This window comes from Monomorium pharaonis, chromosome 7 (assembly GCF_013373865.1).
Source record: "Monomorium pharaonis isolate MP-MQ-018 chromosome 7, ASM1337386v2, whole genome shotgun sequence".
In the NCBI taxonomy this organism is placed as follows: Eukaryota; Metazoa; Arthropoda; class Insecta; order Hymenoptera; family Formicidae; genus Monomorium; species Monomorium pharaonis.
Window position 1 is genome coordinate 18,912,773 of NC_050473.1, and position 16,806 is coordinate 18,929,578.

At 33.7% G+C, this 16,806-nt stretch overlaps 4 protein-coding genes across 10 annotated transcripts; 2 read left to right on the forward strand and 2 right to left on the reverse strand.

Moving 5' to 3' along the window:
* The first annotated feature begins 462 nt into the window (after positions 1–462).
* Positions 463–3,798, forward strand: LOC105839186 (probable RNA-binding protein 18). Of its 2 annotated transcripts, XM_012685318.3 has the most exons (5): positions 465–908; positions 1,515–1,612; positions 1,741–1,954; positions 2,381–2,457; positions 2,549–3,798. In XM_012685318.3, exons 1-5 carry the CDS (start codon positions 903–905, stop codon positions 2,763–2,765), a joined length of 612 nt encoding a protein of 203 aa, XP_012540772.1. In that variant the 5' UTR covers positions 465–902; the 3' UTR covers positions 2,766–3,798. The 2 variants fall into 2 exon arrangements, with proteins under 2 accessions (XP_036145827.1, XP_012540772.1); XM_036289934.1 differs by having other exon boundaries at positions 463–908; positions 1,515–1,954.
* On the reverse strand, positions 3,377–5,399 carry LOC105839185 (probable 28S ribosomal protein S25, mitochondrial). Its single transcript, XM_012685315.3, has 3 exons — positions 5,232–5,399; positions 5,026–5,132; positions 3,377–4,080 (listed from the first exon to the last, which is right to left on the reverse strand). The coding sequence occupies exons 1-3, from the start codon at positions 5,366–5,368 to the stop codon at positions 3,809–3,811; spliced, it is 516 nt and encodes a 171-aa protein (XP_012540769.1). The 5' UTR covers positions 5,369–5,399; the 3' UTR covers positions 3,377–3,808.
* Positions 5,349–12,523, forward strand: LOC105839180 (alanine--tRNA ligase, cytoplasmic). 3 transcript variants are annotated; one of them, XM_012685300.3, is made up of 15 exons: positions 5,349–5,437; positions 6,498–6,660; positions 6,750–6,938; positions 7,032–7,177; positions 7,925–8,116; positions 8,187–8,477; positions 8,571–8,680; positions 8,763–9,037; positions 9,131–9,454; positions 9,529–9,787; positions 9,862–10,114; positions 10,197–10,452; positions 10,529–10,813; positions 10,895–11,087; positions 11,694–12,523. In XM_012685300.3, exons 2-15 carry the CDS (start codon positions 6,529–6,531, stop codon positions 12,344–12,346), a joined length of 3,558 nt encoding a protein of 1,185 aa, XP_012540754.1. In that variant the 5' UTR covers positions 5,349–5,437; positions 6,498–6,528; the 3' UTR covers positions 12,347–12,523. The 3 variants fall into 3 exon arrangements, with proteins under 3 accessions (XP_012540754.1, XP_012540753.1, XP_012540755.1); XM_012685299.3 differs by lacking the exon at positions 5,349–5,437 and adding an exon at positions 6,169–6,304; XM_012685301.2 differs by lacking the exon at positions 5,349–5,437 and adding an exon at positions 6,169–6,304 and having other exon boundaries at positions 11,954–12,086.
* Positions 12,395–16,671, reverse strand: LOC105839183 (mitochondrial ribosome-associated GTPase 2). 4 transcript variants are annotated; one of them, XM_028194906.1, is made up of 7 exons: positions 14,839–14,967; positions 14,539–14,754; positions 14,309–14,428; positions 13,358–13,696; positions 13,092–13,230; positions 12,769–13,001; positions 12,395–12,584 (listed from the first exon to the last, which is right to left on the reverse strand). In XM_028194906.1, exons 1-7 carry the CDS (start codon positions 14,839–14,841, stop codon positions 12,426–12,428), a joined length of 1,209 nt encoding a protein of 402 aa, XP_028050707.1. In that variant the 5' UTR covers positions 14,842–14,967; the 3' UTR covers positions 12,395–12,425. The 4 variants fall into 4 exon arrangements, 3 of the variants coding, with proteins under 3 accessions (XP_028050707.1, XP_012540765.1, XP_028050706.1); XM_012685311.2 differs by lacking the exon at positions 14,839–14,967 and adding an exon at positions 16,536–16,671 and having other exon boundaries at positions 12,769–13,230; XM_028194905.1 differs by having other exon boundaries at positions 12,769–13,230.
* Between the last annotated feature and the right edge of the window lie 135 nt (positions 16,672–16,806).

Consider the following 16,806-nt stretch of genomic DNA (forward strand, 5'->3'; position numbering starts at 1 on the left):
TTTTTTTTTAAATAATTTAGGCGATTTTAACGATCATCTCTTATAAGACGGGAGAGAACAAGGGATCATCAGCGTTTGACAGAAGGCAACGAGGAAGTTTGACATCTGATCGTCTTTCTCCTCCCAAAATTTATGCTCCGGAATTCGTCTTTACCGTCAGTTCCGTCGTTCACCTTTTGCTTCTCATTTTAGCCGTAATGTGTTGAAAGACGAATTCTTTTCTATATTATCCTTTATAAAGTTGGTTATGTGCTACGAAACAATTTTTGTTTACGCAAAAAAACCTAAATTATATTGTATTAAAAGCACGTGTAATGTGCCTGTATAACGTATATATTTTTATTTCTATAGTATATTTTTTACTTCTTGTTGCGCAACTTCTGTATTTATTGAGTTTCATAAGTGGTCAAGGTGGTTGTCGCTAGATGGCGTTGAATATCCATGCCTGAAGCGCACCCTTCGTACTAATCGTACAGATCGTACTTCAGTTCTAATAATAAAAAAAACATATGGACGCTTCCGCGTGCATTTGAGGGAATTCCATTCAACAGCATCTCGCTTGGCGTGTCTCGATTGTGAGAAAGAATTAAAATATTCTGGATCGTGCGAGAGAATTGCATAGGATGCAGAATCGCCGCGAAATGCCTGGATCGTCGCGCATCTCTCTCATCTCCGCGGCGTCCCGAGTAATTTGATGTGACAGCAAGCCCTCGGATGCCCTACAAGTCTTCCCTCCCCTTCGCGAATGTCACGGTAAACGCGTCTTTTCCCGCTCCCTCGTAAAATTTCGCGAAACGCATTCGTAACGCGTTTCAAAGACTGATGGCCACGCTTGCTGAGGTTTTCTGGCGTTGACTTAGACTGATTTAGACAACGTGACAACCTTCCCTTCATCGGTTACAATGGAGGTGAGAGCTCGTTGCATTATAACAATTAATACAAAGAATCAGTTGCACAGTCAATCGCGAATGAAAATAAAAATTAAAAAAAAAACGGTAATTGATTTGTGAAGGGGCAGATAATTTTTTGTATATTTTAGATCTACACACGTTGGGCCACATTTATTAATTTTTATTAACTTTTACATATAAAAAAAATTCAGTTTTATATTTAACGTTTTTAGAAAATATTTGCTTATATAAAATTTACATATAAATAACTATTTATGCAATGCTCTTACAATTAGTTTTTCAATGAAATTTTGTGTGTAAGGGGTTAATATTTAAACTTGATTTTGAGCACACTCTGATTAATTTAATCAACTTTTAGCATTTTATTAACATGAATATAGTTTTATTTTTTTTTAAGAGAAGACTAGATTAAGATCAACAAATTGTCAAATTATTAGAAATCTTGTTATTAGCAATTGCTGATTAGCTTAATTAAAGTTTGATTGAAATTAGCCTCAGAAAACTAATTTTTTTAAATATTCAATGTATTTTAAGGATTTCTTGATTCTAGAGAGATAATTTTGTTGATAAATTGAGTTGTAATGTAATTTCTTCTGTTTACAGCCAAATCCTCAAGTTCCTTTGCCATTAGAACCCATAAAATCGAATCAGGTTGAGGATAGACGTCTGTGGGTGGGCAATTTAGATTTAAGAATTAATGAGTAAGTATTTACATTATGGTAATATCTCTTTTACATAATAAACTCTCATGTAATGTTTTTGTGAGCTTGAGGCATGTGTTAAAACAACAAAGTTTGAAAGGAAAAACTAACGCTCTTTTTGTCAACCGGTACCAACTCCTGAAACTCGTCCAACAATACGGCACAATCGAAAAGTTCGACTTGCTGTTTCATCGGTCGGGGCCTCAAGCTGGTCAGCCAAGAGGATACGCGTTTGTTACTTACAAAACAATTCAAGATGCTAGAAGGGCGAAGGATGCTTTACACGACTTGAAAGTTGGAGCTAAGAACATTATTGTTCGATGGGCACATAGTGTCACTGAGGTATATTTTCACATTTGTATCTATAATTACTAAGATATAACTCATTCCTTTCCACTGTTTATAAAATTCTTTTTCTCCATGTGTAGTTAATATTATTTAAAATATAAAATAGATATTTTATAGATATAAAATAATTGAAATCAAACAAGTCTAAAGGTATTTTGTTGTAAATAAAGTTTTAAAATAATATTCAAATCTATAACTTTGCTCTTATATATATTACATGCAGAGAAAAATGTATAATAAAGATTTGAAGATAAATTTTTCTTTCCCGAAAATTGAACTTGAATTAGTTTAGTTTTTGTAAGAAACTCATTAATTATTAATAACACAAGTATACTTCAAACTTTTATAATTATAATTTAAAAAATATTTAATTTCGAATAACTACAAAAAATTAATCATATAAAAAATAAAATTGTTTAGTCAGAGATGGATAAACCGAAGCCAAAGATAGATATTCCTGCCTTAGCTGGTGCAAAAAAAGAAGATAAAAAGATAAGGTAATAACTTGTTTTTTTTTTACAATTGGGAATAATTATTTAATTGAAATCTCTGTACGAACTTTAGTCAAAACCTATTATTTTTCCGCAGTCGTGAAACGGCAATTCAAGCTATCGAAGCAAAACTCAAGCTGATGAAAGAATCAGAAGAAGAGTTTGAATTAAACAAACCGCTGGAAGGGTCACCGATTATACAACTGTACCAAAAACCAGAGAATCAAAAACCGTCCACTTCCACGCGATACTACAGTCGTGGGAACCACTATCATCATAACAAGCCGTACAGTCGTCATAAGTCGAGAAGATAATTTTTGTGCATTTCATATTTTTTTCTAGCTTATATATATTCATTTATCAACTAACCGTTCATTATCATATTTGTTTCATAATATTTGTATTATTTATAAAGCAACACTTATATTTAATACTGTTTATTAAAGATATTTTGTCCTCGTGTATAAAAAGAAACATTTTGTATATATTTTCATGTTATGACGCTGACATGTCTGAGCGATTTGCAGATATATTGATCTCTACAAGCGAGAAAATATGAGAAGCATAGAGTTACACAAATATTTTGCATCATCCATGATACAACATTTTAATACATATGTGTCAATATGTGGTGTATTTTCATAATATAGAGTAAAATGGTACAATTTCGAATTTTCCAGATACATTTTTATTTTTTGAACATAAAATACAAGCTTTAAAATAATTAGAAAGTTTGTGATCTGAATTGGTTAATACGAATATAAAAAGGAAATTATTAATGTAACTAAAGTCAATTTTATTCTAAAAGTTTTTAAAAATATATGCAATAAGTAAAAGTTCCGAGTACAATTTGTATTTTGTAAATAAAACGATTTTTAGCGCTATTTTGTGATGACAAAAGAAAAATAGACAAAAAGAAATAATATTATTACTCGAAATTATGCCTTTATTCAGATTTGTACATAAACATTTGAATAAAAGGAAGAGATTTTCTGATCAAAAAGAATAGCTTTTCTCACAAATTTTTACACAGGAGTACTAATAAGCAAACAAATGATTGTTGATATCATACAAAGAGATCAGATTTTCCAAACCTGAACTTCAAAGATCTTACTCCATTCAGAATTGTACCAAGTTTGAAATTGTAGTATGTTACCCTACGGAGATCCTTTTTATAACGAGCGCATACATGACATGCTTTGGAATAAAATGAGAGATAAGTTACTTCCATTAGTCATATTTTTGGACAAAGATATACATGCCATCCACACAACACACACATACAGAATCACACGTTTGTACATGTAATACAATTATAATACAAGTGTAACAAGAATTTTTAACAACTATAGCTTGTCTACTCTTTTTCCTGTAGTCTCTGTATTACAATTTTTGCACGCATGTGATCTGGCAGAGGTACTATCCCAGGACATGGCACTTGGTCTAGCACATGACATATACAACTCCTATCACAACCGACTCCAAAGTTTGCTGGATTATCCTTCTTCTCCTGAGCTAGGGTCTCCTTGAGTAATACCTCCTTAGATTTTCCCACTACTCTCACGAGATGCTCGAGTATTTCGTCCTTAGTTTTGCTATCTAAGTCTATTAACATTGTCTTGCCATTCTCTGCAAAATACACTTTTCACATCAGAATTCCTCTAGTAATATCTCAATCAAAAATAGATTTTTCGCTACCTGTGCACCAAAAATAATCCTTTTCTCATTTATCAATTCACATTGAAGATTAACATTTTGATGCACAGGTAACAAAAAACATTGTATAATATGTAAGAGTGAAAGCATTCGCCTTTAGTTTGTGCATCCATTTCCCGCACTTGTGGACAATTAGCTAATTCACCACAATTATTGTACAAACTATTACAGAATATTTACTACAAATTTTGTTAGTAAAAATACAACCAACTTTGTTAACAGAATTTAATAGTAAATAAACTGCAGAATTCAAGTAGAATTTATCATCTCCAGAGTTGTTATTTGAAAAATAGCGAAAATTTGGAAGTTATTCTTTTAATTACTTATTTAGCACTTACATTATTAATTAATCATCTTTATTCAATATCTACTTGATCAAGTTTTTATGAAAATGATCTTATCATGTTTTGCTATTTCTGTTTGATATATTATGTAATAGTTTAATTTTAGTTTTTGTTTTTATATATACATATTTTTTCACAAAAAAGGAAATAGAAAAGTAAAACTCAAAAAGTTATATAGAAGAATATATATATTGAGATTTGTTTTAGTAGGAATATTGTTAAGTAGAATACTGTTAAGAAACTGATAGAAATAAATAACTTTACAATAGCAGCTTAAATGAGTCTGATTAAAACAGCTTCACCATAAAATTAGATAAAATTTTGATAAAGTTTAATCTGTTTTTACCATATTCTATCAGTTTTTTAAACAGTTTGCAACCTAAATATAAAAAAGTAAAAAAGGTTTTAATTATGCATTCTCATTTAAAACAATGTTAATGCAAGAAAAATGGATAGCGTTCCAAGCGTTAAGTATAAATCTCGTTTGAAATTATAATTAAATCTGAACGATTACCATAGTAGCACTTTATGAACGGCGACGGGGTTATGTTCTTAAAAGTAACGATCTGCACATTCGGATTTTTGTACTGCAACTGCGGTAGATGCCAAAACACAAAGTCTCTGTAAGAAGGAAATAGACAAAAAAAGTTTATTAAAACACAAACAAAGTGATTGCTAATTACATTCATTTCTCGTCTCGTAATAACATAACCTCCGTACCTCGTACCCTCGTGATGATCGCCGTGAGTGTTGTAATTGATGGATAATATTTGTATCTTGTCCTTTAGGACCAATTTACCAGCCATCAGGTACTTCACCGTCCGCCGTATCGGCTCCTTGCCTATCATAAACGGCATCCTGCGCGATTTTGTCTACCTCGCTCCCCGGAGTCTTTCGCCAACTTCGATTATCAGAGTTTGATTAACGTAAGATTATTTTGGCTCTACGATATACTAGTTAAGTTATCGAAATTAAAAAATTATTTTACTGCTTTAGGTTAGTTTTAAGTGAATAACTTTTAAACGAATAAGTAGATTTAAATATTCTAAATAAACTCTTGCTTGAATTAACTTTATAAGAATTAACTTTTGTTATTTTCATCAAATTTACAATTAAATGCTACAAAACGAGATTTTACGAGAAAAGAATCAAGAGCAAACAAAAAATTAAATAACTTTTAAAGAGAATTGCACTCAAATTCTACGTGAAATCTTTAAATTTTTGGTATGCTTTGAGATGTGACATATCCCTGATCGACAGACAAAATTTCTGAACATTCTGAATTACCAACAGCAAAACTTATAAACTGATCGTCACTGATCGTGCTATTTTGTTTTTCTCATTCTCTGCAAAGTGTTATTTATGTAAAATATAATACTTTAATTAACAATTAAGTTTTCTAATGAAAATAATTAGAAGATTAGGTTAGGAATCATCAGTTTCAAGTTTGGCTATAAAGTTGCTGCTCTTAAAATTCAATTGATCGATCAAGCTAAGCAGAAATGATGAAACCGATCCTCGTCGGTTTGTTTACTCACACTCTCGTTGTCGCTTTTCGTCCGATTATCTTAACGACCTCTCGCTTTTCCGCCGCCGGTTCGAACACGTGTTCTGGAATCCGAGTTCTTCCTCTTTCTCTTTCTTTCTCTCTCTTTCTCTTTCTTTCTCTCCTTTCCCTTTCGTCGTGGCGAAGTCGCAACAGCTACGTAGCCGCGTGGAGGTGAAATCAGTATCGGTAGTATCGGTACTGTCAGTGTCGCTTCAAACTTCCGTGTGTCGTGTCTCACCTTACGGTAAGTCGTCGGTTTTTTTGCTGTTTGTCCGAACCACCATCAGATATGGAAATGATAAATATATATAAAGTTGCGCGTGATTCATCTCTTTCGACGTTTTATTTTACACGTTCCACCTGCGTCTGATGTAATCTGAGGCCATATGGCAAATCGCAACCCCCGGTAGCCGTACAAACTTTTCAACCTTTTTCAGAAGTTGCGGCGCACCTTGAGGTAACAGCAAGATGAACGGGAATCAGATACGGCAAGCGTTTATACAATTCTTCAAAGACAAGGGTCACGAGTACGTGCACTCGAGCTCGACAATACCCCACGATGATCCGACCTTGCTCTTCACGAATGCCGGAATGAATCAGGTATCATATATCCCGCTAACTCTTGTACTGAATTCACTCTTAAGCATTCACGATCGACATCTTTTCATTTCGTTGCGAACGTGTTTCAGTTCAAGCCGATATTCTTAGGAACGGTCGATCCCAACAGTGACATGGCAAAATGGGTGCGCGCTGTCAACAGCCAGAAGTGCATCCGTGCTGGAGGCAAGCATAACGATCTGGACGACGTTGGGAAAGATGTCTATCATCACACGTTTTTTGAGATGCTGGGAAATTGGTCCTTCGGCGATTATTTCAAGGTAATATTGATATGTGTGTCGTTATTTTAACATATATATAAATCATATTTTTTTTAATTAACTTTTAATTTATGTTTATATCTTTTCTTTTAGAAAGAGATATGCAAATGGGCTTGGGAGTTTTTGACAGAAATCTTGAAACTACCAGCTGATAGATTATACGTGACATACTTTGGTGGTGATAAAAAGAGTGGATTGGCATCTGATGACGAGTGCAAGAATTTATGGCTTTCTCTTGGGTACTATTTAACCATTTTAAACTATAATTTATAGTTTACAGGATATTTGACAAGCAGAAGAAAATTTGAGAAGTGATTCTAAATAGTATAAGATGAAAATCAGGAATAACAAAATTGTAATTAACCCTATAGTGCTATTCTTTTTTACATTTTTTTGTGATGGAAAATAGTTGAACTAACATTTTAATTTACTTAACATTTTATTAAATATTTTAAGTATTCCTTCATCAAAATTTTGCGTTCATCAAAAAGAATTTTTTAAATTATTTTAAAAAATAATAGTGTTTTTCTACATAATTTTGCATGTAGAATTCGAATGTTTAACAAACGTTGAAACTTAATGTGACAGATAATTTCTGTGGTCAGATTCGGATTCAATATACATAGGAAAACACTTCTCAATAGACTGGATTTTGCAAACCTGTGTTATAAATGTTTAAATGTTCATGTGTTTTGAATTAAATATTCACCTTTATGTGAATATTTAAACATTTATAATTAAAACTATAATTGAAATTTTGTTATTCTTTTTTCTTATTATTTGGAATCGGTTCTTAAATTGTCTCTCACCAAATATCCTGTACATACTTTGAATTTATAATTTTACGATTATCTCCAATTTTAAGTAATTTTTTAGTTCTTTCTATCTCATTTTTTGAAATTGGTATATTTAAAATTAGTATATATATTGTAATTTTCTATACTATACGTTATTTGAAGTTAAAGTTTTAAAATGTAAATCTGCAGAATACCTGCCTCGCATGTTTTACCGGGCAACATGAAGGACAACTTTTGGGAAATGGGTGAGACTGGGCCCTGTGGACCTTGCAGTGAGCTACATTACGATCGTATTGGTGGCAGAGAGGCGGCTCATCTTGTAAATATGGATGATCCTGATGTTTTAGAGATCTGGAATCTGGTGTTTATTCAATATAATAGGTATTCAAAATTTGTAAACTGTAACATATTCATTTGAAGGTCTCTCGTATAATCTTAATTAATATTCCAGAGAATCAGACGGCAGTCTTAAATCGTTACCGAAAAAGCATATAGACTGCGGCTTGGGTTTAGAACGATTGGTATCGGTGATTCAAAATAAACGCGCTAATTATGATACCGATCTGTTTACGCCTTTGTTCACCGCGATCGAAAAAGGTACGGGCGCCCCGCCCTATCAAGGTAGAGTCGGAGCCGACGATGTTGACGGTGTTGATATGGCGTATAGAGTTCTGGCCGATCATGCTCGAACTATTACAATTGCTCTGGCAGATGGAGGAATGCCTGATAATACTGGTAGAGGGTAAGTAATACTTGAAATTTTATCTTACCTTCGCGCTTTTTAATGCAATTGAATTTATTTCATCTAAATATAATTATCTTTATTTCGATGTAGATACGTACTAAGGAGAATTTTACGGCGCGCCGTGCGCTACGCAACTGAGAAATTAAATGCTAAGCCAGGATTTTTTGGAACCCTCATTAACGTTGTGGTTTCTCTTCTCGGTATTTTCCTATTCAATAATAAAAGAAGCCCTTATTTTTTATTACTTATATCTCTTTTGAAGTCACTCTTTTGTTGTTGCAGGTGATGTTTTTCCAGAACTAAAAAAAGATCCGCAAAGTATTATTGACACAGTCAATGAGGAAGAAGCGCAATTTTTGAAAACTTTATCGAGGGGTCGCAATTTGTTGAATAGAACGATAGCAAAACTAGAATCAACTGACGTTGTGCCAGGTGATGTCGCGTGGCGCTTATACGACACTTATGGTTTCCCAATAGATCTGACTCAGTTGATGACTGAGGAGAAAGGATTGAAAATTGATATGATTGGTTACGAGGAATCTAAGAAACAAGCACAGGTATTATGTTTCAATGTATAATCTATTAGTTTTTCTATTTAGTAAAAAAATATTTTTCTGTTTTGATGTTTATATATATTTTTATTTGTATAGTTAATCTCTCAAAATAAAGCTGGTGGTGTAGACGATCAAATTAATTTGGATATCCATGCCATCACCGAACTGCAAAATCAAGGTGTTGAACCTACGGATGATTCTCCCAAATATAATTATAAAGTAATCAGTACTAAATTATACTATGAATATGATTTCGAACCATGTATTGGGACTGTAATCGCATTAAGACGTGCCAAGACTTTCGTCGACGAAGTATTCTCTGGTGAAGAAGTTGGAATTCTATTGGATACAACAAACTTTTACGCGGAGCAAGGAGGACAGATATATGATGAGGGATTTTTAGTGAAAGTCGATGATGAGGTACAGGAAAATTAATTTTTATTTTTGTGCAAAACAAGATATAGAATTGTGTAATATAACCATTACTTTGGAAGGCTACGGAAATTCGCGTGAAAAACGTGCAAGTCAGAGCCGGTTACATACTGCATATTGGTACTGTGGGTGAGGGCACATTGAGAAAAGGTGATAAAGTTCATACAAATGTGGATACAAAACGTAGACGCTTCGTAATGGCTAATCACAGTGCCACGCACGCCCTGAATTACGCCCTCAGGAAAGTCCTGGGAACGGAAGCCGATCAGAAGGGATCATTAGTTGCACCTGATAGGCTCCGCTTTGACTTTACAAACAAGGGTACGTTCTCCGGTTAAAGTAAGATTGTGTAATCGTGCATGAATCAATTGTTACTGTTGAAATCTTCACAACAGGATCAATGACAACAAAACAATTGCAAGACACAGAAGTAACCACCCAAAAAATGATCGAGGAAAGCAAGCCAATTTACGCCAAAGAAAGCAATCTGGTTGTAGCGAAAACTATTCGAGGTTTACGCGCGATGTTTGAGGAGACGTATCCTGATCCAGTGCGCGTTGTCAGTATGGGTATACCGGTTGAAAAGTTAGAAGAGGATCCCCTAAGTTCAGCTGCTCTTGAGACCAGTGTAGAATTCTGTGGGGGAACGTAAATGCGCTTTTTAAATAAAATTGGCATATATTTTTCTAATTAAACCAATTTTTTTTAATTCTTTAAATTTACTTTACAGGCACTTGCATAACACTGGCCACATAGGTGATTTTGTGATAGCCAGCGAAGATGCCATCGCTAAAGGTATCAGACGCATAGTAGCGCTTACTGGACCAGAAGCGACAAAAGCTATAAGAACGGCGACGCGCTTACAAGACCGGCTAGTAGAGCTTGAAAAAACGGTCAAGTCGGAAATTAATCCCAAGGAATATGTGAAGAAGATAGTAGAATTAACAGAGGAAATATCTCATGCCCTCATTCCCGCATGGCAAAAGGCAATTATATTTAATAAGACATTAATTTTAGCCGATGAATTGTTACTGGAAATAACTTTTCTTTTGCCTAACTCAGACTAACATGCGCAACACGTTGAAAGATGTCAAAAAAACTCTCGACGATAAGGAACGGAAAGCGATGGCGGGCCTTGCAAACAAGGTTATACAAACTGCTCAAATTCTAATAGAATCCAAATGTGGACAAGAAGTATTCGTTGAAGTGCTGGATGCCAAGAGTAATACGAAAGCTCTGGATATGGCGTTGAAGAAAGTCAGAGCTATATCGCCGGAAACTAGTGCCTTACTTATAAGCGTCGATCGCGATGTCGGCAAGATATTCGTTCTTAGTTCCGTTCCCGAAGTAAGAGCTTTATTTAATCTCGTGCGTCACGATAAAAATAAAAATAATCATCTTGATAATGCGAACCAAATTTCTTTTTAGTCCGCCATACACAAAGGGCTGAAGGCTAACGAGTGGATCCAAGCAATCGTACCTTTGATGGATGGCAAAGGAGGCGGGAAACCCGAAGCTGCGCAGGCTTCTGGTACAAATATACAATGCCTCGACGAAATAGTAAGCAAAGCCAAGGAGTTTGCCTACAAAAAGTTTGGAACAACAGAACCCCTTTATAATTGTAAGTAGAAACTGTAGTAATCTTTAATGTAGAATTGTGCTTTGCTACTAGCTAATTAATGAGCTTGGAATTTGGGCAGCAATTTTCTGCTAGATATTCAGTTTATTAATTTATTAACATAAGTATTGAGCGGTCATTATATATTGATCGTTCTTATTCTTTTAGACTATAAAGTCACTGCACCAGTCAATGAACAAATAGGAACGTAAATTAGTTTACAAACAACTAAAGACAATTTAATATAATTACATTTTCAAATAAAAGAGGATGCTTTAATTAAATCTATGAAATATAAATCTAAATAAATTTAGAATTTATTATTAAAGTCTTATTATTTTAACATTTCTCTTAGTCATTTTTATCGGTTTTACTGAATTGTTCAGTAAGTAATGCAATAATCTTATCACATTTTTTGTGCAGAAGATAGAATTTTTTAATTCTCTAATTTTTTACCACTTTTTTTTATCCTCTGATTTTTGTCATTTTTCTTTATTTTCAATTGATTCGCTTGATTCTTGGAGGGGAATGGGGGAGATATTGGTACTTTCTGTGTCATTCACCTAGATTGATTTAGCATATCTATTTAGCACATGTGTCTGCTTTCAGGCGAAATTGGTACTAACAAAATTAATATTAAACATATAAAATCTAACATGAAAGTGACTCAACCATGTTTCACGCTTATTGGGAATTCTGGGAGCCCTAAATGCTACTTGGCACAAATAGTTGCGCAATATAGCGACAAATTTATCAACTTTGTGCAAATTGATGAGAATGTCGAGTATCCTGGTTACGTAGTGTTATTAACGCCAGATTGTAAGATACGTGACAGCAATGCAATTGCGTTCTTTTTATCAAATTCGCAGCTACGGCGTGACGATGATCTTGCTGCATCCTGTCAAGTTATCCAATGGATGAATTACGCGCACAATGAAATTGCACCAGTAGTTGTTGGATGGGTGCTTCCGTCACTTTTCAAACCTTACCAACCGAAAAAAATGAAAGCAAAAATGGAATCTTGTCGAGAGGCTGTTATTGAGATTGTGAAAAATATGGACAGTATACTACATTCAAAGACATACTTGATAGGAGAAAGGATCTCTCTTGCCGATTTAGTTGTTTTTGCTGCATTCCTGCCCATGTACGAGTACGTCTTCGATCGATGGTACAAGAAGGAATATGTGAATATGAATAGATGGTTTTCTACAATTCTGAATCAGCCACAAGTACAACGTATAATAGAGACTTTGAAGATTTAAAAGCTCAGTACAGCACTTAATGCCATTGCGATAAAAATTCTCATTTTGTAAATTTTTTACCGAATTTATTATAGAAAAATTACATCGAAAGTTTAGTATCTTTTTCTGTTGTGTTTACTTTAAGATTATCATATAATATTCTAATCTCTTTTAATAAAGTTGAAATATTGGTTCCTATCTTGGCGGAAATGGGAATTATTGGTGAATCTATTCGTTCCCTGAATAACTGTAAATTAACCTGAAATACAAATTGCAATTATTATTTTAAAAAACCTGAAATACAATTGCAATTATTATTTTTAAAAACTTCTAAATTTCTGATGATTACCATACTAACAATGTCATATAGATTAATGACTTGTAAGTATATGACAATAATTGTATTAATTACTTCGAAGAATTTTAAATTTTAAATCACTTACTTCAGCGTCTGGCAAATCGATTTTGTTTGCCACGATAATATGAGGCCTATTATTCAGTTTTTCATTAAACTGATTAATTTCGTACTTCAAAATTTCCAGAACCTCCCATGGTTTATTTTGTGTCACATCTAAAATAAATATTAAGGCAGCGCAACGTTCCGCGTGTTTGAGGAAAGTTATGCCGAGCCCTCTATTCTTATGCGAGTCTTCTATAAGACCAGGCATATCAGCCACTAAAATAAATAGGTTGATTATAAAACTGAAATAAATTAAGAAAGAATGTCCGATATTTCTATATGGTGTTATACAAACGTAATTATTACCTGCAACTTGTTCGTAATCATCATATTGAATTATGCCTATATAAGGTTTTAAAGTAGTGAAAGGATATGCTGCTATTTTTGGTCTGGCCCTGGATATCGCTCTTAAAAGCGTACTTTTACCAGCATTTGGCAGACCAATCTGGCATTTTGATGAACATGAAACAATGTATATTTTATTTTAAACGTTTTACTCAATAAAAAAATGACTTTTTCTCAAGTAATGGTAATATAATACCATCGCCGTCAATAATTAAAGGAATACTTACTAATCCGATATGAGCCATGCTTCTCACTTCCAGCACATATTGCACATTTTCCCCTATCGCGCCGTATTCGCAAATCTCAGGCGTCTGTTGAGTATCCGACTTGAAAAAGGCATTTCCATGTCCGCCGGCACCACCTCTTGCGGCGATAAACATCATTCCTTCTTCGTCCAGGTCAGCTAATATCTTACCGTTTACATCGCGCATGATCGTGCCAACAGGCACCTTCACTACATTGTGTTCCGCGTTTTTACCGAAGCAACTTTTACTGTATCCTTTTTCACCGTCCTCAGCTTGGATTATAGAATCTATATGTTTAAGATCCTTTACATCCGTTTTCGCCTACATGATAAATTATGTAATTTAGCACCGTTGTAATCTAGATTAATCATATTTCATGCGATTTATTTTAATCTATTAAGTCTCACGCCCTTATGTATTTTTCTGTGTTAAATCTAAATCGTTTTATCGATCTAATCATAATTTTTAGATCGCAATTGATATTGAGAGATAAGAAAAGTTGCTCTTTTAAACAATCTAGTCGGTAGAATATCGGGGAAAAAAGATGTAAAAATATAAAATTTAAGATAAAAGATAAAAATGTAAAAGACTGTCTTTTTATTGACAAATAATTCAACAAATAATTTTATCTTTTTAAATAGAATAATTTGATATTTGAATAATCTATAAATTACATCAAATTATTTTACTCAAAAAGAGGCGATTTATTTATTGAATGTTTGTCAATGTGAAATGGTCTTATTTTTTTACTTCCACTTTCAAATGTTTTTTTTTTTTTCCTAGGTATTTCCCCCATCGCCAACTAAATTCTTGTAAAATCAACTCTTTTCATCTCTAAATATCAATTTTGGTCTAAAAATTTTGATTAAGATCCGAGTTATGAAGATTTAAAACAGAAAAGCGCGTGAGAGTCAGGATTGATTATAATCTTACTTCGAATATTACATGACCACCGTGGCCGCCGTCACCACCATCGGGACCGGCTCGATCATTCACCCACAGTCGTAGAAACGATATCTGTCCATCACCACCGTTTCCTCCAATCGTTCTCACCTAATATAAATTATTCATGCATAAATTAATTATACAATATTATGATAATAATTAAACGATCGTAATGTGAACGATAATAATGTTCTCAATTCACAAAATAATGTTCTTACCGTTTTTATATCGACAAAATGTTGCACGGTGTTGCTCTTTGATTTTGGTTTTGTACTACGTAAGGGTTTCGCCGTGCAAAGATATATAGTAGTTGACAATGTTCTAAATGTCTCTCCATTTAAAATTTTGCATCTGATTCTGTCAAATATGGTGTCGCCTTGCCTTTGAATTGTACCGCATGCGATAATGCTCTTCAAGTGACGAAGACGATGCATCTGAAAAGAATAATAAAAAGTTGAAAAATATCACTATATAATATAATAGGCTAAAATCAATATATACATATAATATATAGGTACCATTTTTTATCAAATCTAGGTTCACTTTTGACAAAATAAATGTGTTAAACTGTGTACAAACTATCTCGAGATGGTGATTTTAAATTTATCTTCTACAAAATTCGCGATTACATTCTGATGTAATTCAATAACTCTTCTCTTATACAACGGCACATAATTTGATTTATACTCTATCCTGTATGTTCTCTTTATCTTTTTGTCGACAGGAGACAGGTAACAATCAATCAAATCTATATTTTCAATTATAGATCCTGCATAATTATACAGTGACTGATAAAATTCAGTTTTGTTGAAATCCCCGTCAGTCGACAAAGTTAAATCGAATGTAAAAGAACATGGATAAATACATTTGATACTAAAATCTAATTTCTTTTGAATATCGCTTATCATGTCTTTCCATGTAATATTATCCACAGTGTACTTAAAAGTATCTATCTTGTTTCTAGATGCAATATTGTGCACTGTCGGTGACTCGCTTCTCGCGAAAAAATGCGTCAACGAGCCCTCCGTGTGAAACCGCTTGTCTAAACTGCGATAACCTGTTACAATGTAGTCCTGAAAAGATCGCCACAAAAATGGCTCAACTCTTGTCAATAAAAAATTTCCATGTGCAGCCATCTCTACAATTTTCCAGGAATCGTCCCAACGTCTCCTGGGTTCATCCATAGGCGTTCCACCTTGTCCGTTGCATAATGTTACTAATACTTGACCATTTTTTTTAATCATTTTTTCAACCGACATGAAAAAGCCTTGCAGCAAGTCCCTATTTCTCTCTATTCTCATTTTACCACCGGCATGTGGAAAATTAAAAATGATCTTGTCAAACAATCGCGACTTTAACAAGGGATATTCCTCCAATTTTGTGGCGTCCACATTAAACAATACACAGATGCCTGAAAAGAAAAGCATATGTCTTCTTTCATGATTGATTGGTGAAAATTTTTCTCAGAATCTTGATACACTTTTCAGAAATAAAAGAGAAAGTCTAAATCCTTTTAATGAAATAGAATGAGAAATATATTTATAAGATTCTACCATAAAATTATAAAAATGTGGGAAATCTTAGAATATTTTGGAATTCATATATGTGAAGAATCGGAGGAAAGATGTAGCTTTTCTCAACATTTCTGAAGTGTTTGTATTAAAAAATCTGATATATTTTCAGAAAAGTTATAAAATTATGCAGAAAGTTTGAAATTTACATGAAAGTTCTGAGAAATTATATGAAAAAATTCAAAAAACAATTTCCACCAGGGACAGTCGATTGTTGACATCGCGAATGGTACGCACGCAAATCTCTATAATTTACAAACCCTTGCTTCGAAGGTAATCTACGTTTCTTTCTGCAACCCCTTGGCTCGCGCTAGGCTCGTAGCAGGTAGCGGTAAGCTCTACGTTCAAATTCTGTCGCGACAATGCCGCGGAGAACGAGAAGTTGCCCTCTCCTACTAGCAGTACCGAGTCATTTTCATTAAAAATCGACATCGTCGTCATCTGCCGCTGAAAATAATCTGAACCGCATACGAGCCGTATGTCAGAATAATGCTTTTCTTTCCAGATAAAGTAGTAAAAGTATAAAAAAGATAGGTTAGATATCGAGGTATACAATGGAGGTTAGGAAGAGACAGGTTACGGAGTCACGTAATTTTTAGGATTTTCCAGAACTTTACAATTGAAATTCGGAAAAATGGACTAACCTTCTATTTTAATATTATCCTCTTGCAGCAAAAAAACATAACCAATCCTATCGTATCCTTGCGCTGTGCTTCTTCACAGAAGTCAACATAAGTCAATCACCGACCGTCACACGTGAATGAACCGTGAACGATCATTGCATTTCATTTTAAGTCGTCAGTCGCATCTCTGGTAACGAGAGAGGAAAGTATGTCCATTGATGTAACAATTTAAACAACAGTGCTCGATAATGCGCGCATGAATTTACAAATAATAATACACGCAAATAATAAT